Genomic DNA, 23,330 nt, shown 5'->3' with positions numbered 1-23,330 from the left:
ACAACGAAATTATTATATGGTGGTCCCTTATTATATTGTTTCTTTCAAAATAAAAAAATAATGAGAAAATTCAAGCCACGAAGATAACCTCTATCCCATATTAAAAAGAAACAGACAGTTGCCGTATATTGAATATAAATACAAATTAAGACAGTTGGTGGTTTAAACTGGAAAACAAATTTAATTCATGTATTGTTCTGGGCACATCAAAAGTTGGTGTATTAAAATGGTAATAGAAAATAAGTTGAGGTATTAATATGGAATTTTCCCTAAAAGAATGAATTGTCTCAAATTATCGAGTAAAAAAATAATCGACTCGATAACAATAATGGATGAATAATCTAGAAATTAATCTGTTTACAGTTTAACCATGCAGTCTCAATTACAGTAAGAGCTTCTTTAGTATTAAGAATTGAGTTTACATAATTCATTCTAAACACATCCATTATCAGAAGAAATTTGCTCCTATTCAAAATAAATCGGACTACCATTCTCAGTTATTCTACATAATCACATTCCCACAGCTAAACCCATAAAAGTTAGAACTCCCGACTTGTGTTTGATCCACGACAGATTTCTCGGAGCCTAATACCTTCACTTTACCTGATTTGATATGAGAGACTGGTGGTGGTACACCCTTGTTGGTCGTTCTATGAGAAACTGAGGCTATCTACATTCGCCTAAGATTTGAGTTTTCCATCAATACCAATCACATTTCATTATCAGGATGTGCTCCTATTGAATCCAAAACCCAGACCACAATTCTCACTTATCTACAGTTCACATTCTACTGCTAAACCTATAAACTTAATGCTCCAAAACCAAAGCTTGTGTTTGAATCAAGATAGATTTTCTGGAGAGAGCCTGCTACAGCATCCGTTGGAGACAGATTTCTGTCAGCTAACTGCAAGTTGCTTTGGTCAGAGAGTCAAGACAAGATGACAAACCAATCGATCAAACAGGATAGCTAGCGTCTAAATCATCTGGATAGCAGTCAACATGCATGAATACAGAAGTCATCTCTTGGACCTTCTTGTATATCTTTCCAGAGAGTCTATGAGACTTATCATCCGTCATGAACCTATGAACTTCCCCTTGTAATTCGATCTGGCTATACCCGGTATCCTTTTTCACTCCCGCATCCTCCATTCTCCTCCTCACTTTTGAGGCAGCATCCAATAATCCACAACTCGCGTATCCATTGGCAAACACCACGTAATTCCCTCCGTTCGTTGGATCCAGCTCAAAGTATTTCGTAGCTGCGAGTTCTAGCAGTTTCACATTCCCATAATTCCTGCATGCCCCAAGTAAAGAACCCCATACCGGAGCGTGTTTCTTGCACGGTGACTTCATAACAAACTCGTACGCTTCTTGTAGCCTACCAGCACGCCCTAAGATATCAACCATAGCCGCATAGTGTTGTCCCTCAGGCTCAATCCCGTAATCTCTCTTCATAGAATCGAAATACTCCCGACCTTCACCAACTAAACCTCCATGGCTACACGCAGTGAGAACCACCAAAAATGTAACAGAGTTCGGTCTACAACCTTCTTCCTTCATCTTATCAAAACATTTTAACACCTCTGAAACTTTTCCATGATACCCATATCCAGACATCAACGAGGTCCACGTAATAACGTTCCTGGTGGAGAACTGATCAAATACTTTGTACCCATCAGAGACGCTGCTGCATTTGAAGTACATATCAACAAGGGCACTATTGACTATAATATTGGACTTAATACGGCTCTTTATCATGACAGCATGAGCTCTCATACCGTGTTCTAGCGATGCTAACGCAGAACACCCTCTAAACACTGAAGCAAAGGTATACTGATCCGGAACTACTCTGTGGTGTCTCATATCGTAATACATATAAAGCCCTTCTTGCTCAAGACCCTTTTGCACATGCCCTGATATCATTGCGTTCCACGGGATCAAATCCCTCAATAGCAAACTACGAAAGAGGATCCAAGCTGTCTGAAGATCCCCTGATAAAGCGTACAGTATCAAAAGCTTGACTTTCAAATACTCATTCGGAGCAAATCCTACAACAGCCATTTGAGCATGTATCCGTTTCCCTTTCGTATATTCCTTCCTCTGTTTGCATTCTTGCAACAGCATAGCATAAGTATCAGGCTCGACTTTTGACCCGCTACGCCATAATAACCCAACAGCTTCTTTTAATCTCCCAGTAACACACAGTCCCTTCAATGTCTTATCCAGCTGCTCTTTCTTTCTCTGATGCCCCACCTGAAAGCTAGAACATGTTACATGTGAACCAAACTTTGATCTCTCAATGCAAAGTTTCAGACTTTGCGACCTCATAAGAGATGATCATAGTGAATACGGATCCATTTTCAGTCAATTTCAAGCACAATTATAAATATAGTTCATCATTCACAAGTTAAGATATGGATTTCAATTATAAACATTTCCCGCTTGCGAAACCAGAATCATCAACGAAAACCCAAGATTGAGGAAAATGCATCTCGAATTTAGGAAAGGATTTGAGATGAAAAACCTGCCAGTTCTCTTCTCCGCCAGCATCCGCCGCAAGATCGTTGTCGCTTTGCCGGAAAACATAGGACCAGATAAAACGTGTATCTCGTCGGAAGCAGACGAGGACGGCGACTGAGACGCCTCTGTCTGTAACTCCCGAGTGTTATCTATCGCAATCCTGTTCAGCGTGAAGCCGAAATCGCTCAAAAGTTGGGAGTTAGAGAGTTGGGAGATCGAGAAGGAAAAGAAGCAGATAGCCGAAGACTGGGATTTGTGAGAAAGCGAAAACATTCCCTCCGATTACTAGAGGAGATGAGATCAATCATCACCCGGAGAAATTGCGCCTTGCAATAAATTTCTCGACTTTAGGGTTCAAGCGCAATAGAAAGGGTTTAATTTCGTTTTCAAGACAATATTAAACTTTATGAAACTAATAAACAAAAGTCAAGATGGCCGAGTTGGTCTAAGGCGCCCGCTTCAGGTGCGGGTCCGAAAGGGCGTGGGTTCAAATCCCACTCTTGACAAATATTCATTTTTAGTTTTTTTTTCTTTCCGGCTTATAGTTTAAAGCAAATAAAATATTTTGACTATAGTTTTGAACTTGTCGTTGTGAGTTTAACATATGAAAATCACACTTCTTCTTAATCGTTAGAAAAAATCACACTTTTTAAGTTTTTTTTTTCTTTCCGCTTTATAGTTTAAAGCAAGTAAAATATTTTGACTATAATTTTGAACTTGTCGTTGTGAGTTTTAAACTAACATATGAAAATCACACTTCTTCTTAATCGTTAGAAAAAGTCAGTAATTTTGGTTTAGTAGTGCTAATTGGGATATAATGTTTTTAGGAATTTGTTTTTTCATTTTGTTTGAGAAACAAAACTGGTTGAGAATATGTTTAACAAGAAGATTGAAGTGTTTTATAGTGTGATAGTGAAGGTAAATTTATCAACAGTCATCTCAAAAGCGATGATGTTTAGCATATTGCATAAAAAAATTCATAAATACTTTGTTGAGGCATTTTTCAAAGCTACTTATCTCACTAATCTACCTTTCTAAACTCTTTATAAAGTTTTGTTTGGGATCAGACTAGTTTATACCCAATTTTAAACTGGACATAGTTGCGATGTAGAGGAGAACATTCTCTACCAGAGAGAGGAAATAGGCACTAACAATTGTAAGAACCGTAATATATGAACTATGGAGAACTAACAATTGTAAAATGATTAGAAAGAATTATATGAATAAGTTAACAGTGACAAAGTTATAGCAGAATAATAATAATTTCACATTTCAACAAAAAAGAAAGTTTTTTTTTGTATAACAAGAAGAATATACTGAATATACTGAAAACAAGAAGATAATTACGGAAAAGTAAAGAGAGAAGATGATAGATAAGAAAAAACAATGAGAGACGAGTAAATCTTGATTTTATTCTGGTCAGAGAGAGAGAAACGAGTACATCTATTTTAAAATTAAAGACAGGTAATCCAAGTTATATTAGATATATTATTTCGTGTTTGGCTGGATCGAAAATATCACATCTCTGTTTAGATACTTTTGAGGAAGTTCCTCATACGAAGACTTCTTTTCTAACTCGAAAGTATGTTATTTCATATACTAAAAATAGCCAGCTCCAACTATTACAGTTTTTAACTAACACAAGTTTAGGAGATACAGTTAGTTAACTATATGGGGATTGAGAAGAAAACACAACCACTAAACAGTACCATTTTCTTGTCAAGCGTTCTTATCCCAAGTATTTACCTAAAGTTAATCCTTAATTACTGGATATTAGACCACTTGTTTTATCATCAAGTTGTCACTCTTTTTCTAAATTTAGAATCTGAGTCGATTCTCTTTAAATAATTTTGAGAATACATAAGACTTAACATTGTTGTTTTGTTTCTAACTGTTAGGTTGAGACACTAAACATCTTTCCGAATTTTTTTTTCCTTTCTTAAAATCGATAGATAGATTTGGAAGATCAAATTCAGAGTGTAGCCCAGGTAAAATATTCCCTGCTTTCTAAATCTGGCTGGTGTAATTTGGGAAAAAAAAAAAAAACAACCTCGTTCAGATAATATATTTCACGGAAAATATAATATTTTTTGTATTCAAGTCACTTTCATTTTCTAATAGCTGCAGCATGTGAGTCCGAAAATTGTATGGCCTAGGTCTTAGGATTCAGGTAGGCGCATGTTTTAGACGCTTTGGATTTGCACCATCAATGTTAATAACTTAATACAGTAATTAGCAGTTAAGTATTTAATCAGAAGGTTATCTTTTGGTTATCTCTTGAAATGAAAGAGATAAATCAAATCATGTGGTTCATGAGTCCGTTTTTTCCTCCTTTTGACATGCTTTAGCACTGGATCCGCCATTTTTCTTTAATGTTTGAGCTCAGCCGGGTGGAAAAAAAAATAACTTTTACAGACAAAAGAAGATAATCACGTTTTAGTTTTCCTTTTTACCGAGAATCTCGAGATAATCAGATCTTACCGTGGTGGATTTATACGAGATAGTCAAAGAGGATTAGTCTTATATGGGTCCCACTTAGTCAACCATTTGTTATTAGGAGAATCTTATTAGGCCTAAAAATCTTATCCAATTCATTTCATCTAGTATCATCTTCTCTCCTACTCAAAGTCTAGTCTTTTATATTCTATCGTACACTCAACACCGTAATTTGTATATTTCGTGAATAATTAACACTCTGGTGAGACTCGAAATTCTGTTAAAACGATGACAATTGTAGTTTTTTGTTTTGAACTTTTTATGTTTTCTCGCTTCCCGATTTAGTTATTTTGTCATTGATCTGTATAGTAAATGTGTTTTGAATGGAAAGAAAGAGAAAGAAAATCTCAAAAGCTTTAATGATGGACGATTCCAGATTCTCATTTCCGATATTCGTGTACATCTCTTCTATATATCTTTAACATTTCTGGGTTCGTCAAATTGCATTTCGCAGAGCATCATCGATCAACGAGTTGTGAGAATCTTTGTTTACTAAGAGAGAGAAACAATCTCATTAGGAGGATAGAGAGAGATCAGACAAAAATGGTGGAAGGAGGAATAGCGAAAGCAGACAAAACAGAGTTCACAGAGTGTTGGAGGACGACATGGAAGACACCTTACATCATGCGACTAGCTCTCTCCGCCGGAATCGGAGGTCTTCTCTTCGGTTACGACACCGGAGTCATCTCCGGCGCTCTCCTCTTCATCAGAGAGGATTTCGACGAAGTCGATAGAAAAACATGGCTTCAATCGACAATCGTCAGCATGGCAGTTGCCGGAGCCATCGTCGGAGCAGCCGTCGGAGGTTGGATCAACGATAGATTCGGAAGAAGGATGTCGATTCTAATCGCCGACGTGCTTTTCTTTATCGGCGCGATCGTGATGGCTTTTGCTCCGGCTCCTTGGGTCATCATCGTCGGAAGAATCTTCGTCGGGTTCGGCGTTGGTATGGCTTCGATGACGTCGCCGCTATACATCTCCGAAGCATCTCCGGCGAGAATCAGAGGCGCGCTTGTTAGCACCAACGGTCTTCTCATCACCGGAGGACAATTCTTCTCCTACCTCATCAATCTCGCCTTCGTTAAGGTAAAGTGACGAATAGACAAATATAAAGCTTCAAACTTTTTGGGGGAAAGTAATTAAAACCCTAATTTAAAGCTTCAAACTTTGGGGGAAAGTAACTAAAACCCTAATTTTGATTTTGAAACAGACTCCGGGAACATGGAGATGGATGTTGGGAATCGCGGGAGTTCCGGCGATAGTTCAGTTTGTGCTGATGCTTTCTTTACCGGAGTCTCCACGGTGGCTATACAGAAAAGACAGAATCGCGGAATCGAGAGCAATCCTGGAGAGAATCTATCCGGAGGAGGAAGTGGAGGCGGAGATGGAAGCGTTGAAAGAGTCTGTGGAGGTGGAGAAAGCAGACGAAGCAATCATCGGAGATAGCTTCGTCGCGAAACTCAAAGGAGCCTTCGCGAACCCCATCGTCCGACGTGGACTCGCCGCCGGTATCACTGTGCAAGTTGCACAGCAGTTCGTGGGGATCAACACGGTGATGTATTATAGTCCCTCGATCGTGCAATTCGCTGGTTACGCATCCAACAGCACAGCCATGGCCTTGTCTCTCATAACTTCCGGTTTAAACGCGGTTGGTTCGATCGTGAGCATGATGTTTGTGGACCGGTACGGTAGAAGAAAGCTGATGATCATCTCAATGTTCGGGATCATAACTTGTTTGATCATCTTAGCCACGGTGTTTTCACAAGCGGCCATTCACGCACCAAAGATCGATGCGGTGGAATCAACAACGTTTGCTCCAAACGCTACTTGTCCAGCGTTTGTACCGCTCACAACCACAAACGCGCCTCCTTCGAGGTGGAACTGCATGAAGTGTCTGAAGTCGGAATGTGGGTTTTGCGCTAGCGGATCACAGCCTTACGCACCAGGAGCATGCGTGGTTTTATCTGACGACATGAAAGCGACTTGCCACTCAAAGGGAAGAACATACTTCAAAGATGGATGTCCAAGCAAGTTTGGTTTCTTGGCTATAGTGTTTTTGGGGCTTTACATTATAGTGTACGCACCAGGTATGGGCACTGTTCCATGGATTGTTAACTCTGAGATTTATCCGCTTAGATATAGAGGTCTTGGAGGAGGTATAGCCGCGGTTTCGAATTGGGTCTCGAATCTTATTGTGAGTGAGAGCTTCCTCTCGCTCACACATGCTCTTGGCTCCTCTGGGACTTTCCTTCTCTTTGCTGGCTTCTCTGCGATTGGTCTCTTCTTCATTTGGCTTCTCGTGCCTGAGACTAAAGGACTTCAGTTTGAGGAGGTCGAGAAGTTGCTCGAGGTCGGATACAAACCAAGTCTCTTGCGGCGGAGGAAAAAGTCCAAAGATGTTGATACGGCTTAAGATGATGATGAACATCACGTTCTCTTTCTTTCTCTCTTTTTATATTGTTGTTGCAAGCGATTCCAGTTTCTAAATTGAATGAAATCGGAAGCGAATACGTTATATCAAAGACCTCTTCAAAATGTCAAAGAATAAATGATTCAAAAGAGCAAAACATCCTGTATCAACGTGAATATACTCCAAAAAAGAGTTTGCTATAAGGCAGACAACTTTTTGTGTACCGAAAGGCTCAAGTTTAATACTTAGTGAAATTATTTTAACTTTGGAGGCAGACAAAACTTTTGATTGTTTATGGGACAAACTACTGTTTCAACGCTTATCATTACTATTGTAGGACAAGACAGTATAAGCGGTGCCAGATTTGGTGACAGTCAAATCATCTACCAGATCCACCGTCTCTTCACTATACACAGACACAGATCCACAAATACACTCGACAGATCCAACAATAATTGATCCAGATAGAATTTAAAACAAGTGATCAAGAAATATTATCGATTAAAATTGATTTGTGCTTGAACAAGCATTTGCCGACTCTACAAGCTTTTTTTTTTGCCTTAAAAATCAGCAAATTCCACCCCACACACCAAAAAAATACTGAATGCTAGACTTGTAATCCAAATCAGCAAATTCCACCCTTAAAAACTAGCTTAACATCAATATATGAAAGATCAAAGTCAGTCAAGTTTTGTGAGACTCATTTGATCTCTCTTTAACAGTCTACACAAAGACGCTATACAAAACCACCAAACTTACACTCAGTATATACATACTAAACTGACGAAACCTCCACATTGTTCAATTCAAAGGAACCATCCTAATCCATTTCAAGGGCTTGATGAACATCCCTCCTTCCTTGGCTCCCGTAGATACCCCAGAAGTCTCTCTGCCTGCAGGATAGAAAACGATGACAATTCATCAAGTTCAAGCTTTTCATACATCTTACCACACGTTTAAAAAAGATGACCCTGCTGATCTATGGAATCTACATCGCATAATCAAATGGATCTACCAGGAATACGAAAACTAGATCTGATAGTACCCAATACGCTAAGTACAACCGATAGAGATCTCAGGAGACACCCCTGCTTGAGAACAGAAGATTAAAACTATGATCCCTAACAGAGAAGACTCTCAGTGTGTTGTAGCTAAGCCAACTCTGTTATTAAGCTAAATAGTAAAAATATGTCTAAAGAAATCAATAACATAGCAAAGTTCTTACCTTGCGTTTAGCTCTAACGCTGACGCTGCCGCTCTGAGAGAGACCCACAAGCGGAGGAATCGCGCCTTCCCTCACAAGCAACCCACGGTTCCTGACGCTATCAGCACAAAGCTGCAACAGTGTCAAGACCGCAAATTCTTTCCCTTTCACCGATCCATCCTCAATGGCCTCCACGAGTGCCGCGATCCCTCCTTCCTCAACAATGGCCTCTTTGCCTTCGTCGATCGCAGCTAGGCTGCTCAGAACCACCATGGCCTTCTCCGCCATTCCAGTGCCTTCCTCCGCCACTAGATCCACCAACGGCTTCACCGCTCCGGCGGTGACAGCTCTCTCCTTGTTTTGCTGAAGCGTGCACAGCTTGTAAAGCGTCGTAAGCGCGTCCTTTTTGCCCCTGCAAGATCCGTTCAGCAGAAGAGAAACCAGCGGCGGAATCGCGCCGCAGGCTCCGATTGAGCCTTTGTTCTCCTCCACGAGCGCCAGGCTGAGCAACGCGCAAGCGGCGTTCTGCTTTGAAGTCTCCGTCCCCGTCTTGAGAACCCACACTAGAGATTTGATTGCTCCTCCTGCGGCGATTACGGCTTTGTTCTGGTCGTGCAGAGAGAGATTCAAGAGAGCCGTGACTGCGTGCTCCTGCGTCCATGGATCGTTGCAACGAAGAAGTGGGATCAGAGCTTGAATGGCTCCAGATTCCCCAATCAACACACGGTTATCCGCTCGATTCTTCGCCAAGAGCCGTAGCTTCGCCGCAGCAGATCGCTTTATGGCCACCGAAGAAGAGCGAAGTCCGTCGATGCAGAGTTTCACCGTTGGCTGTAGATCTTCTGGCGAAATACACTCGATAATCTCCGTAGAGAAGTTTTCCCTCTGTAGAAACCCTAGACACGGCTCCCTCTCTAGTTCTGGATCCTGCGCTTCGTTATCTCCGATGCTCTCTTTTCTCTCGATATCCGGCGACGGCAAGCAAGCGAGACGATGTAACTCGCCGGAGATATCACTGCTACACGCGGAAAACTCGCTAAACACCTGAGAAATGTCGAGAAACTCTTCCTCTTTAACTGAAGAAGCGTTTGAATTGAGTGAATTACTGTTTTTCAAAGCGAGCTCGCCGAGCCTCATGTCGATGACTGAATCCGACAGGTACTCCGACGCGTACCCCGATTTATCGCCGACGGAGCTGACGAATGAGCAAGATTGATCGCCGCTTTGGTAGAAATTAGATCTTACCGTCCTCATCGACCGGCCAGCTTGACGGTGTATCCTCGCTGCCGACGGCGACGATGAACCGTAGAAATCAGATGTGAGCGGGAAGCGAGTGGAATTCGAATGGGGTAACGGATCCTCCACGGAAACCATCTTCGTAAGAATCTGTGCTGACCAAATTTGACCTTCGTTTTTTTTTCTCAATTTCTCTGAACTTTCATGGTGAGATTAAAGAAGAGGAGGCTTGAGGAAGAGGATGAGAAAGGTTTTTAAAAGCTTGCAGCTGTTTTGTAACTGGGAGAGACTGCACTCACGGGACTGTGACGAATTTCCACAGTCACGGTGACACGTGGAGAGATCCAGAGCTGCATCTATTTAAAATCAACGATTCAGAAGGAGCAGCACATTGGTTGCATGTCTGTCTCACCAGCCATGTGGCCGTGACTTTTAGGTGAACCGAGGGGTCCATGTTAAAGTACATCAATACCCCTTTAAACAAAGGAGTCCAGTCCATAAAACACGTGGGGCCAGTTGGCTTTTTTGGTAATTCCGATATGCTGCTGATGGGGTTGAGTTATGAACGGCTGAGGAAGAGACGTTTCAGACCGTCAGATCATATATCCAACGGTTTCTAGAGCTTTGAATGAACACCTGGCGGCACGTGCACAGCTTGTCCACACGTGTCCGTTGAAACCGTCGACATAGATTCGCCCAATGCCTTGGTTTTAAATTTTTCACCATTGCAATCTATATTGGTTTAACTCGGTTTAATTTTATTACTTACCAACAAAACGAAAAATGGATTTTTTTTCTTTTGCTAAACAGAAAGAAAATTAGTTTTGCAATACACAATTATGAGGTTGTGCCGTTATGGCACAATTATGAGGTTGTCGTTATGGTTTTATAATATTTTTTTTATTTTAAGAGTTTATAGTGATTATTTTCTGTCCACAACATGATATTACAGATTTTTATTCGGATAATGATGATACAGCAACGATGACACTTACGTATATTAGTAGACTACATCTTATAGTCAAGTTTTGTATTTGTCAAAATCACTCAATTATATGTTTACAACTCTATATTCGCTGTGGCAATTAACATCAAACCTAGTTTTTTATTATTTTTTTGTGACAATTACATCAAACCTAGTTGCTAGAGAGAACCATAATTAGATATACAGTAGATTTTGAGTGTTGTTCATTACTATCAGTCTATCAAGTTCAGTTTGTTTAAACGTTTGTCGTATATCCATATCTGATTCACATTTTATTTTGTTGTATTTAACGCTATTATTGTCATAAACTATGTCATTTTGTTTCATTTTGGATCATCCATCTGTATTAGTATCAAACCTAATATAGGGACAAACCAACCAGTGGGTAACTAACTATAGTGTTAACATAAACGATACAGTTTTTTACGGGACGGATCAGACTAACAGATTTGCTTAAAAATATTTAACTTGTCTAGTGATGAAAGTGTTGCAATGTAGCATATTCTTTTATATAAATATAAGTGATTAGTGGTGTCGAAATACGTATGACATAAAACTTGATGCACTGAATAATATATGCTTTCATTGTCAGGAATAAGTAAGTGCACGTACGATTAATTAAAAATAATTAATCAGTCGCCAAAGCGACGTATCAACAATTAAAAACATATAAAAATTCTGTCTCTCGAAGGTTTATATAATCCCAGTTAGAGTTTTAGGAAATTACTCTGAATTGCTTCGGAGGCAAAGTATCTGATTGTGATCATTTTAAAAGTAACGTGCCGTATAATTATACAGCATGGTGAGTTGTTCAACACCCCAACTAGAATCTAAAATGATTAATAATGCAATTAAATTAATGCGATTGTAAAGATTGTGTTTGTCCCCACTCTAACAATCGTTTAGCCAGCCGTAGAGATGAGAGTAGGTATATCCTTATTACGGCGACCAAAATAGACAAATAATATTTTCTATAAACACTACGTAATCCTTAAATAATTAACATTCTCAACTGGCGATATTAAAACTCTAAGTAGATCATATTTGTCGTTTTTGGCAATTTAAAAAATTATAATTGATGAATGATTCCATCATGAAATGTCATTTTCTGCAAAGTTGGGTGTATGTATGTACATTAATCTGTACATAATTTTATGTCTACGCGTATATGTTATGCTCATAAAAATATTAATTTTTTTTTGCTAGAAAAAATATTAATTTTATGATAAACCATATGATATTATTGCCCCAAAAAATGATATAGTACTGCTATACAAGTAAACTTTTGAAGTTGATCACAAACAACAAACTAAATTGTGAATTTTTTTCAAAAAAAAAAACTAAAACTATAGCATACAAAATCAAATATAATCAATAGGATTTAATTGCACAAAGAAAAAATCAAGGTAATTTGATATGTAGCATCTACCAGTCAGATGAATTATACATCATTAAAGTATTTCTGACCAAAATAAATCACTAGCTAAACCATCATAAAAAAGAGTTAATTTGTTAGAAAATCCTTCAAAATTGGCAAAATAGAAAAAACAGTGAATTGATATGACATTGGTCCTACATTGTCGAGAGTGTTATTATTCTTTACCCATTTATTCTTTTGTAACGAATATTTTTTTTAATAGAATTTCTCTTTCATCATTCTTCTTTACTTAACATATAAGTTATACAATTACATAACTTTTTATCAAACTACATATTTTGTTAGCATGATAAGTTTCTGCATTCTTAAAAATAATAAAAAAAGATTGCTGCATTATTTGACACATCTGAATTGCTATATTTGGTTCGTTAACTGGTTATATCAGAACACGTTAACATATATGTTATACAGCTACATTAAACTTTAGCAGTCTAAATAATTCTTTAGCGCGTTTTTATAATCTCATACATGTTAACATATAAATTATACAATTACATAACATATTATAAAACTATATAATTTGTTAGAGTGCTTAATTTCAGTTGGTATATTTGGCTTATCGAATATTAATTTAAATCTATTTTATGTAATAATATAGTTAACATGTTAAGTAGTATATTAGAGATATATCAAAACATTTAAATGGTATAGTAAATAAATTGTAATCTTCTATAAAATATATTAGCAATCTAACACTCATTTTAAAACCTTAATTCAAAATTCAAAGATAATTTGGAGTGGGTGCAGCTTTCGGATTCAAAGATAACCATCATATATCATCCAGCTATATATTATTTGGATATGTTAAAATTTTGTTGGATGGTATTAACATTTAAATATATCTCTAATATGTTATTTAATAGAGTTATAAAATTGTTGATTGTTCACTTTCAAATTAATATTTTTCCAACGTAACTCATCGAGATCTCCGTCTTCAACAATCTCTCTCCCAGTCTCAGATCTATAATTTTAGAGAAGAAAGATAATTTCTAATTTACGTAAGCAGATACATAATTCAAGAGAAAATACGAAATTAAAATAACTTTAATTCAGATAAGATCAATTTTTATAGTTTTCTTGGAGAAATTGAAATTAAACTAGAATAAACTCATATTACAAAGCTAAAAACAGTCTTTTACATCATTAGAGCACATAGAACAATAGTTGAGCAGAGGCATTAGAATATTTGAGTAAAGGAAAAAAAAAGAGATAGATGAGAGAGAGTGAGAGGAACTGTTGTTTCCGTCGTTCACTACAAGAAAACACAAGATTACCAACGAATTTTTACAAGGATTTCTTTTCGTTGCAACTTTACGACGAATTCCAATTCGTCGTTAATTCGTTGTAAAATGATTCGTTGTAAAATCATCGTAAATTTACGACGAATTTACGACGAATATGGTATTCGTTGTAAAATTGTTGTAAATTCGTTGTAGAAATAATCGTTGTTCATTTGTTGTAAATTTACAACGAATTAACAACGAATATTTTTTTTATTAAAATAAAATTAATATTCGTTGTACATTCGTTTTAAATTCACAATAATTTTACAACAAATTCTTTTTTAAATAAAAAAAACATTAAAAAAATTATTGCAAGTTTTCTATTATTAAAAAAAATCTTTTCTCCTAACTACTATTATTTATAAGTTCTAAAATCTTATTATTTTATGTTTACTTTATATAAATTTTATGTTGATTTATTAAATTTTCATATAAAAAGTGTATGTATAATTTACTACAGTATGATCATATATAATTAATTCAAAGTTAACAAAAAATTACCGACGATTCGATGTAAATTCGTTGTAAATTTTTTTTAATTTTTAAAAACTACAACGATTCATCCTAAAATCGATATAAATTCGTCGTTAATCAAAATTATAAAAGTCACACATCGGCAATTTGACAAACTTTTTTACAATATATATATATAACAAACTCAACACTATTATATAATAAGTTCAATAATTTATCTTCACCGCTGGAGTCATCATCATCGTCGCGGAGCCATCACCGCTGCCGGGAGCCACCGCCGCCGCCGGGAGCCACCACCGCTGCCGGAGGAACCACCACCACCCCCGCCGGAGCCACCACCACCACCGGAGGAACCACAACCGCCGCCTGAGGAGCCACCACCGCCGGAGGAGCCACCACTGCTGGAGGAACCACCATCGCCGGAGGAGCCACCACCGCCGGAGCCACCATCGCCGGAAAATAATAAAAATCGTTGTAAATTCGTTGTAAAAATAATAATTAAAAATAAATAAAATATTAAAAATCGTTGTAAATTCGTTGTAAAAAATTTTAAAAATTAAAAATTAAAAATATTGAAAATCGTCGTAAATTAGCGACGAATATAAATCGTCGCTAATTTACAACGAATTTACGACGAAATTGGATTTACGACGATTGATTAACGACGATTTGATTTTCGTCGTAAAATCGATGCAAACACTTATTTACAACAAATATGATCGTTGTAAATGAGGTGTTTTCTTGTAGTGGTTGTTGTTTAGACTTCAAATTGTAGTATAGGAAAGAAAGAGAAAGACGAGAGAGTAAGAGAGAGAACACTATATATGGGTGTATAAGGGTAGAAATATATTAAAGAAAATTATACAGTACTTGAACAGTAATTTTTCTTATGTAGCAAATTATGAATAGTAATATGGTCATTTAATACAAATTCTTTAGAAAAATAATTATACTGTAGTAATATTTTTAGAAAATGATATCCCTATAAATTATAAAGTAATTCAAAAATAAAGTTAAACAGTCCTCAAATAACAACGGCTACGCGTTACTCACTTTGTTCGAACCGTGTTGCTCACTTTCTCCAGAGCCCAGACCAAAAAAAGCTCGAATTCACAAAAGCAAGTCCTAAAAATAATGAAAAGGATTGTTGTCAAAAAATAATAATAATAATAATGAAAAGGATTAAATATTACTTTTAATCAGCGCTTTTCCTTTTTCAGTTGTTTATTTAATATTTTCGATTCTGAAAAAATAAATTAATATTTTCGAGAGGCTTGGTTCCCGGCAACGCTTCTATTAATGCTTTTGGAAATTCAAGAGGATTCAGTTCATAGAGTACTTCATACTACGTGGTCATCATATCCTTGATTCAGCTTTATGTTAGTGTAAAGTGTAAACAATTCTATCGATTTTTTTTTTTCTTTTAGAAAGAATCTCTATCGTATTTCTTAGCATCAGCCATTAGTTAATACTTAATACTCTTTTTTATATAAACAGTAGGAGTACTTAATACTCTTAATTATTAATACAACAAAATACGTTGTTACTTGTTAATGAGAAGAAGTTTCAACGGGCCATCGCCATTCCAAATACTAGGATTGACTCAGCGCTTCGCGCAGATTTAAACGTATGTTCTGCTATTTTTTAAAAAGAATTTGTTTGATAAATTTCTTTTCTTTGTTTTTTTTTTGTCATTTTTTTTTGTCATAGTTTCTTTTCTTTGTTTAATAAATAATTTTTATGGTTTGCATTGTGTTAACAATGCCTGCATTCTATTAGTTATTTTTAATAGTGTTTCTATATAACAACAAATTTTTCTTTCTTTATCTTCATTTTCTCATATTCTCATAATTTGTTATTTTAATTTTTTTTCTGCATCTTTATACTAAAATTTCTTTTATTTTATTTATTTGTACTAAATATACTAAATATGAATATAAATATATATATATATATATATATATTTTAAATATATGTTAATATTAAATTTTGTGGGTATAGATTTTCATCATATTTTATTTTTAAACAGCTAATTCATCATATTCTTTTTCTTATTTTCTTGATTTTATTATACTTTTTCTCCATCATCATATTAAGATAATATATTATTTTTCATTTTCGGTCTCCTTTCTCATCTTTAACATTTTTGCCTTCGTATTTTCTTAAATTCCTCTTCATCAGCTTGAGTTCTTCTTCCTCTCTTTCTTTATCCTTCTTTTCTTCATCTTCATCTTCTTCAACTTCTATATCTTTTCTTTTTTTTTTGTTTTTCTTCATCTTTTTTTCTAATTTTGTTTTTCTTATATTTACTTATCTCGTGTATGTATTCTTCATCTTCTATTTCATCTTCATCTACATGTTTTTCTTTATATTTTGATTTTTTCATCTTCTTTTTTTTTCTTATTCTTTTTCGTCGTCTTGAGTTTCATTTTCATCATCATCTTTTTCTTTAACTACTTTTTCTTATTATTTTTTCTAGTTTTTTCTCTGCTTCTTTTTGATAAAAATAATGATTATAAACAATGTGTGAATTAATGAAGTCATTAACTTTAGTATTAGTGTTTTTATTTTATTTTTAAATGAAAATGATACTATTTTAAAGTGTATGAATTAATTGAGTCATTCATTGTAATTTTCTTCTTATGCTATGCTGATGTGGACACCCTAAATGGAGAGAAAACTCTCCCATTATATAATAGATTGGTATGAAGTTGGAATAAAAAAGTGGAACTGAGATGAAAAAATTAGAGAGAAAGATTCTGAAATTCTTATTCTTCTTAAGTTTTATAAAGAGAAGTTATATTTTTGTTTCCTGCTTTTGTGATTTTTTTTTGTTTGAGGTGTAAAATAAAAACAGCAGAATAGTTTTTGTTTCTATTTTATTTTCTTCTGAAGCAATCATCAACCAATCAAAACCATTAGCTACAATAAGAAGTATCCTAAAATGTCTTAATGTTTAAATTACATACAAGAAGTATGTTTTCATACAGTTTTGAGTAAATATTTAGTTTGTACGTAATAGCAGCGAAGAGGAAACAAAAAGGACATCTCAACTTAATAGAAAGCATGGGAGTACATTCTTATGACATCATGCTTAATCAGTCAACTCTTTTGTGGTCATCTCTTTACTACCCACACGTGTAAGTAATGTATCTTTACTATAAGATTTTCATAATAAAATTACTCGTTTTGCTAATTATGCAGATAACCAACTCCAATAATGGAAATCAAAATTCAACATTAATCCAAGCAATATAGCGCCATACAAAAGTCATCATCACCATTCACCACTAAAATCACTAATTAATGACGAAAAAGCAGTAAACATGCCGCCAAAGAAAGAAAAAGTGGATCCATTTTCGTTTTGAATGCATACTAATAATTACAATATTTAATTAGAAGTACATGCGTGTCTTCACTCGGACAGCCCAAAAAGATTGTGCGGGTGTAAGGATTAAGGAATAATAATCATTACTCCTTTATGTCAAAGATGTAAAAAAAGTTCTTAAAAAAAAAGATGTAAAAAAGTGTATTCCATTTCAAATACTATCACAGTTTTTACAATCTGCAAGTGAAGTTGAATTTCGTACGTATGTCCTACTTAAAACATATGAGGGATAAAATGAAATTAAATACGTAAGTGACTAAGTGGATTTAGAGATATATATTAAAAAAAACTTAAAAAATGTAGAAAAAAGAAGAAGAAATAAGTGGAGATGTGAGAGCAATGCAAGATTGACTGAATAAAGTGTATGCAAATTAAATATTGCAATAATGAAGGGGTCCAAGCACTATTCTTTTTCCATGTATCATGACCCTTTCACTTCAAATAAACTCCGTCGATTTTATTCCAAATAAAGCACTCTTCTTTAGAAAAAGGACAAAGTAAACTTTAGATGTGTAAATTACTCATTTGTGTTTGTTTATCAATAAACTGAACATTTCAAGTTTTCAACCGACAAGAATAGATATAGTTTTATTTGGTTAATGACACTACAAAAAAAATATATATTGTTAGCTCACGATTAGCCCTATTATATCGATTTGATAGCATTTTCATAAACGCTGTAATATTCGAAACTATAATAGGGTGACCCCTATACGATAGCGTTTTCGGATTGTGCTGTAATATATACTTCTATTATAGCGTTGAAATTGTATTGTTATTTACGATATAGTAACTCATTTTAGACGCTATTCTATATAGTCTAGTAGCACTATTTGCATACTATAATATGGATTTTTGTCGCACGGTTTTGTTGCTATAGACTAATCTCTTGTAGCTCCTTTTTTTGGCTACGGTATAACGTGTTGTACCTCTTTTTCTGGACTATAGTATATTGTTTTATAACATTTTTTCCGGGCTATTGTTTAATGTGTTCTAGTTTTTTTTTTTTTGGTTACGACCTGTAGTTTTGCAAAATTATTTTCAAACCGAGAGAAACATGTTTTCCAAAACTATATGAAATGAAACCAGCGTTTGCATTAAAAACACTCTTATTTTTATTAAACATCCAAACATGTCTTACACAAAACATCACAAGGACAAACATCATACTAAAAACAAGTCTTACAAAACATTAAGTCTTAAACATCATACCAAATGTCTTACAAGACGTGGTCATGGCTGCTTGAAGTGCTGAAGCAATTCTTTGCGTGAGAAGAGCTTGCCTAGCCTGGGAGAGAATCAATGCCATAAGTTGCATTGTTCCAAGCAACAAACACACATAGTAACTGCAACAAACCAAAACCATATTGATGTATTGGGAATCTGTGATTACGTAATTCTCCAAAGTCATCAAGCAAAGGCATAATTTCAGAAATGCACCAAATCCAACTGAACAAATTACCTCAAGAAGATGTGATCATCTTGCAACCGGTTTTTGCAGCAGTTGTTGCCCTCTTCTGTTTTTTGTCCAATATAAAACTCCACCAGGTTTGATCTTGTATCCAAAACACGTTCCAATTGTTCTAGAGAAAAGTTTATTGTAACCAAAACCTGCTTTTGATGAACTGTGCAAATAATAATCGACCTAAGAGTGTTAAACACAGTATTATTCATGTAAAGGACCAAGAAATCAAACCTGTAATGATGAGATGTAACTGAAACTGATTCAAGTCTCTCGTTTTGCTTAATGTGGTCTAAGTATTGCAAAATTCTTCTTTTCTGAAAAAAAAATTGAGAAATTTAAAAAACTCTCAAGAACAGAGAGAAGGAATAAGAACTAAAACCAAAAGCTAATGAGATTAGGGAGAAGAAGAAACGTCAGCTCTTTGCAGTCTCAAAAGCATCTTCACCAGATCATCCAATCCAATACACAAGCAAAATCAGAATCGAATTGAACACATAAGCAGACCGAGAGAGCGCAGACCGAGAGAGCTTATGGAAACCAAGTAATAAGCATCCACGCTTCTGAAAACAAACAAACAAAATGCAACTCTTTGAAAAAATCAAAACTTACTTCATTTATACAAGTAAAAAATCAGAAAACTCCCTATTAGCAGAGGCCTTATATACAAAGCTCCTTTGCCCAGAGGAGAAACCTAAAACACCAAAAAAAACCATAAAACCTCTAGGAGCTTCTAGAGATGATAGCAAACTATGATAGAGAATCATATCAAAGCTTGCACAACTATACAAAGCAAAATAACATTGATTTCGTGAAGATCAAACAAAAATTCACAAGTTTTATAAGTGATTATAAGAATTAAGAGAACAATATACATGCTAGAAGAATAGAAGCTGACCATGGACTAGTCATCAAACTAGCATTCATAAGTGATAAACCAATGAGAAAGGTAATTGACTTAAACCTTAGCAGATGAGACACATGTAAACTCCGGAACTGAGATGTTCTTGTGCTCATGAGTTTGGGCATAACTGCAAATAACAATAGTTTGGCAGGAAGAATGAGAAGCCATAAATCATAACAAACCCAAAGAAGAAACAGACTTCCTATTATTCCAAAATGACCACAAATCGATGATCATTCTAAACATCATCAAATTGAATTCCTACAGAGAAAAGTTATGAAAGAACTGACCATCTCCAGGGGAGAGCCCAGAACGGTTGTGTTAATCCATCTAGGAAACAAAAGAAAATCAGCGAGAGCAAAGAAGTATGTGTATAAGAGGAACTCTTAACTAAAGATCATAATATAGACACATGTGATACTATCTATAACATAGACATTTAAACATAAAGAAACAATTATCAGGGATCATCGTTACATCTAATATGTCATTAGAGAATTGTCATTTCATATAGTTTAATGGCAGAAAGAAACTAATATTAGAGATCATGGTTATTTTTTGACGGAAAAAAAAGATCATGGTTCTTACTCTTTGTTGGAAACACTTCAAATATGATAATCGAAGCAACATTCAAGTAAAACCATAAATTGATGTAAGCATATTCTTTGCAATAATGGAGTCCGACATTTTATGGAACCTGTTTTGCTGAAAAACACAAAAGACCAGATTAACAGAGTCTACTTGTTTGAAGGTGCAATTCACAGGCCTAATGAGACAAATATATATATATATATATATATATATATATATATATATCTGTAAGAAAACCCACCATTTGCTGCAAAATATTTTGCACCTGCGGATAAGAGTTGAAAGATTCAGTGACAAAGTGATATTGGCTCAAAGTCAGAAGCATACCCACGAAAATAGATGCTCAGAACTAAGGAAAAAAAAAACAAAAAAAAAAATCAGAACTAACCAAAATCCATCTAATCCTTTCCCTAGAAGCCCAAGGTCTAAAAATACCTGAGTACGAGGATTTGTGGTCTTGTAGCGGCAAGAGAGAGCGGTGGTGTGAAGCAGCGAGAGAGAAACAGAGGCGGCTAGAAAGTGAGTCAACGAGAGATAGTGAGCAGAGAGAGGGATTCGGCGAGAGAGATAGAGTCGCGACGAGACCAAAATCTTCATTATCAGTAATTTGAAAACCCAGAATTTTGAAGGTATTCTTAGATCCAGCAGAGACGCTCAGGGAAACCCTAGATCTTCTGATGCTCTTGTCGGAGAAGCAGATGGGGAGGCATTTTTAGAGAAGGAGCAGAGGTTGTTGAGAGATATGGAAGGGAGGAGCAAGGAAGAGGCGGTGGTGGCCACAATTGTGGCAGAGGAGCAGTGCAGCAAGCCGCAACCTTTAAGCGGAGTTAACGAAGATGATTGTAGATGGAGGACGTCGAGAGTATGGTACCGATTCTGGATCTAGAGAGTCTTAGGAAATTTTGAGAAAGGCTAGAAAGAAGAATATAGAGAGAAACCGACAAAAGTATAAGAGTTTTTGGAAAAAAAAATAGGTTTAGCGTTAATGGTTAAATTGGAAGAAAAGGGGGCAAAACCAAAATATTTTGATACCAAAAATGATTTTTCGGCTAAGTGTTGGTGCTCGATAAATGTAATAAGGCTCACTAAGTAATTTTTAACTTCCCGCAATACATATTTTTGTGTTTAGCATTTCTAAAATGTTATCAAATAGTAATCCACTTCAACATACCATCTTTAATAGCAGTTACGAAAACTGAGCTATTATAATCTGCTATCAATAAACCTTTTTCTTGTGATTTTATTAGCTAAAAGTTAATTAAATTAGCTATTGAAGTTTTCTCGATACAACACTAAACAGCTTTACAATTTGTATTTTTTTTTTTTCAACTTTAAGAATGAACCTATGTATGTTCTTAGTTTCCAATTTATGAATGAAGTATGTTTGAGGAATTGTTTTTTTCCCAAAAACGTTAAGATCACATTCAAGAAAAGAAAAAAACTCAGTTAGTGGGAAAAAATAAAAGCTCATTCAATTTAAAGCTTGATCTAGTCCTTTGGTCTATTGGTCCAATGGGCTTCCAACAAGAACAAAATGTTTAAAATTGGTTTTGACTAATGACTATTAACACCTATATAGCATAGGTGAACAAGATTACAATATCTACGATCCTCAAATCTATTTTGTTTATATGATATAGCATAAACAACGCATCTTAGAACGTGAACAAGATTATAATATTTTCTTTTCGGCAAAACCACAATAATAATAGCATGTGAATTTGTAACTGGAGGAAAGCTCCAAGCCATAAACCCGGAAACTAAATCAGCCTTCACAGCGGAAGCTTAGGCACTACGTATGACATTTTTTTTTTGTGGATTTCCAAAGTATGAGGATTTCACGGTTTCTCCACGGGAGGCCAATGTGAGACTCCACTCGATTGCCAAAAAAATGCATTTTTGACTCTTGACAACAATTCTTCCTTCTTAATCAACTAATTGATGGGTTAACCCAAAAGAATGCAAGTAAATTTGGAACCAAAATTAAGTAAGAGATTCGCATCGTGACATTTTGTGACCTTATTGTGAAATTTTCAATGGATAAGGAGATAATGTGTTTAGCATAGATTGGTCTCTAGCACATAGGCAATTTAGGCAAAAGTTACAATCGTGCGTTTAGAACGTGAAAATTTTGAGCGACGCACGTATGCGTCTGCAACCGCAACTGCATCACATCGTCGATGGTTCGGTTCACATCAAATGCAAATCGAGTGAAGAGTATATAAATCTCAAAAAACATAAATCAAAAAGCTCTTTATGAATCTCAAAAAACATATCCCTGATTTATTTCAAATTGCAAAAAAAAAAAACGTTACCAACACAAGTACAACAACATAATGTCAAAATCTCAAATCATCGAAAACCTAGATAATGTATATCCGATCGAGATCCATTTTTTTATACCAAAAATCCAAAGATCTATACAGCCTTGAAAGATTCAAGGTTCCTGAAATGTTCCCAAAGCCTTTCCACAACGACGGCCTCGTAATTCTTGGTCGCACCACCGCCGTTCTTCGCCGCGATGATCAGATCGTACTTTTTCCCGGAGACCACTTGTTCTTTTCCACGAACGACCTTCTCGAACACCAGATTCGCCTTCGATTGCTTGTTATGCTCTTCAATCGCATACTTGGCGATCGCTTCCACGTTCGGATCAGATACATCCTTGATCGGTTTCCATCCACCGAGATTGCCTTCCACGACGGCGATGAGAGGGAGGATGATGAGAGAGAGACAAATCAACGATTTCATCATTTTGTTTTCTTAATCCTTTTTTTCTTTTTCGGATCTTAACGGTATCGTCGGTTTCGGGTTTTTTTATAGAGGATAATTTCTTAGATTTGCTTTTGCGTTGTAATGTGGGCAGATAATTCCAGAGATTTACGGATAGACCAATCGTCTCACGCGGTGATGAATCTATTGTCGTTTTACACCGTCAG

The 23,330-nt window shown here is 35.6% G+C and overlaps 4 protein-coding genes, 1 long non-coding RNA gene and 1 other non-coding gene across 12 annotated transcripts; 2 read left to right on the top strand and 4 right to left on the bottom strand.

Moving 5' to 3' along the window:
• Window positions 1-25: 25 nt before the first annotated feature.
• LOC18030790 (pentatricopeptide repeat-containing protein At4g16470) lies at window positions 26-2,828 on the bottom strand. Its single transcript, XM_006414281.2, has 2 exons — window positions 2,525-2,828; window positions 26-2,260 (listed from the first exon to the last, which is right to left on the bottom strand). The coding sequence occupies exons 1-2, from the start codon at window positions 2,791-2,793 to the stop codon at window positions 955-957; spliced, it is 1,575 nt and encodes a 524-aa protein (XP_006414344.2). The 5' UTR covers window positions 2,794-2,828; the 3' UTR covers window positions 26-954.
• A 117-nt stretch (window positions 2,829-2,945) lies between these two features.
• On the top strand, window positions 2,946-3,026 carry TRNAL-CAG. Its single transcript has one exon. It is a non-coding gene; the product is annotated as a tRNA-Leu (tRNA).
• A 2,103-nt stretch (window positions 3,027-5,129) lies between these two features.
• LOC18030789 (inositol transporter 4) lies at window positions 5,130-7,561 on the top strand. The gene is made up of 3 exons (XM_006414280.2): window positions 5,130-5,218; window positions 5,471-6,102; window positions 6,227-7,561. The coding sequence occupies exons 2-3, from the start codon at window positions 5,560-5,562 to the stop codon at window positions 7,427-7,429; spliced, it is 1,746 nt and encodes a 581-aa protein (XP_006414343.1). The 5' UTR covers window positions 5,130-5,218; window positions 5,471-5,559; the 3' UTR covers window positions 7,430-7,561.
• A 344-nt stretch (window positions 7,562-7,905) lies between these two features.
• LOC18030788 (U-box domain-containing protein 4) lies at window positions 7,906-10,089 on the bottom strand. The gene is made up of 2 exons (XM_006414278.2): window positions 8,652-10,089; window positions 7,906-8,319 (listed from the first exon to the last, which is right to left on the bottom strand). The coding sequence occupies exons 1-2, from the start codon at window positions 10,002-10,004 to the stop codon at window positions 8,257-8,259; spliced, it is 1,416 nt and encodes a 471-aa protein (XP_006414341.1). The 5' UTR covers window positions 10,005-10,089; the 3' UTR covers window positions 7,906-8,256.
• Window positions 10,090-18,529: 8,440 nt separating this feature from the next.
• LOC112082198 lies at window positions 18,530-21,309 on the bottom strand. 7 transcript variants are annotated; one of them, XR_002896837.1, is made up of 7 exons: window positions 20,827-21,309; window positions 20,633-20,656; window positions 19,861-19,927; window positions 19,312-19,590; window positions 19,131-19,213; window positions 18,897-19,059; window positions 18,530-18,780 (listed from the first exon to the last, which is right to left on the bottom strand). It is a non-coding gene; the product is annotated as an uncharacterized LOC112082198 (long non-coding RNA). The 7 variants fall into 7 exon arrangements; XR_002896839.1 differs by having other exon boundaries at window positions 18,897-19,017; window positions 20,827-21,308; XR_002896841.1 differs by adding an exon at window positions 20,389-20,505 and having other exon boundaries at window positions 18,897-19,590.
• A 1,341-nt stretch (window positions 21,310-22,650) lies between these two features.
• Window positions 22,651-23,227, bottom strand: LOC18030787 (cysteine proteinase inhibitor 4). Its single transcript, XM_006414277.2, has one exon. It carries the CDS (start codon window positions 23,143-23,145, stop codon window positions 22,810-22,812), a length of 336 nt encoding a protein of 111 aa, XP_006414340.1. The 5' UTR covers window positions 23,146-23,227; the 3' UTR covers window positions 22,651-22,809.
• Between the last annotated feature and the right edge of the window lie 103 nt (window positions 23,228-23,330).

Source organism: Eutrema salsugineum, unplaced genomic scaffold (genome assembly GCF_000478725.1).
Source record: "Eutrema salsugineum unplaced genomic scaffold, Eutsalg1_0 scaffold_1, whole genome shotgun sequence".
Taxonomy (NCBI): Eukaryota; Viridiplantae; Streptophyta; class Magnoliopsida; order Brassicales; family Brassicaceae; genus Eutrema; species Eutrema salsugineum.
The sequence above is the reverse complement of the archived record's forward strand: the minus strand, read 5'-3'. Positions and strand labels throughout refer to the sequence as shown.

Coding starts and splice junctions, on each gene's coding strand:
- LOC18030790 (XM_006414281.2), bottom strand. CDS start 2,793: ATGTTTTCGCTTTCTCACAAATCCCAGTCTTCGGCTATCTGCTTCTTT. Junction 2,261..2,524: donor GCGGAGAAGAGAACTGGCAG/GTTTTTCATCTC, acceptor AACATGTTCTAG/CTTTCAGGTGGGGCATCAGA.
- LOC18030789 (XM_006414280.2), top strand. CDS start 5,560: ATGGTGGAAGGAGGAATAGCGAAAGCAGACAAAACAGAGTTCACAGAG. Junction 6,103..6,226: donor TCAATCTCGCCTTCGTTAAG/GTAAAGTGACGA, acceptor ATTTTGAAACAG/ACTCCGGGAACATGGAGATG.
- LOC18030788 (XM_006414278.2), bottom strand. CDS start 10,004: ATGGTTTCCGTGGAGGATCCGTTACCCCATTCGAATTCCACTCGCTTC. Junction 8,320..8,651: donor GCGTTAGAGCTAAACGCAAG/GTAAGAACTTTG, acceptor TCTATCCTGCAG/GCAGAGAGACTTCTGGGGTA.
- LOC18030787 (XM_006414277.2), bottom strand. CDS start 23,145: ATGATGAAATCGTTGATTTGTCTCTCTCTCATCATCCTCCCTCTCATC.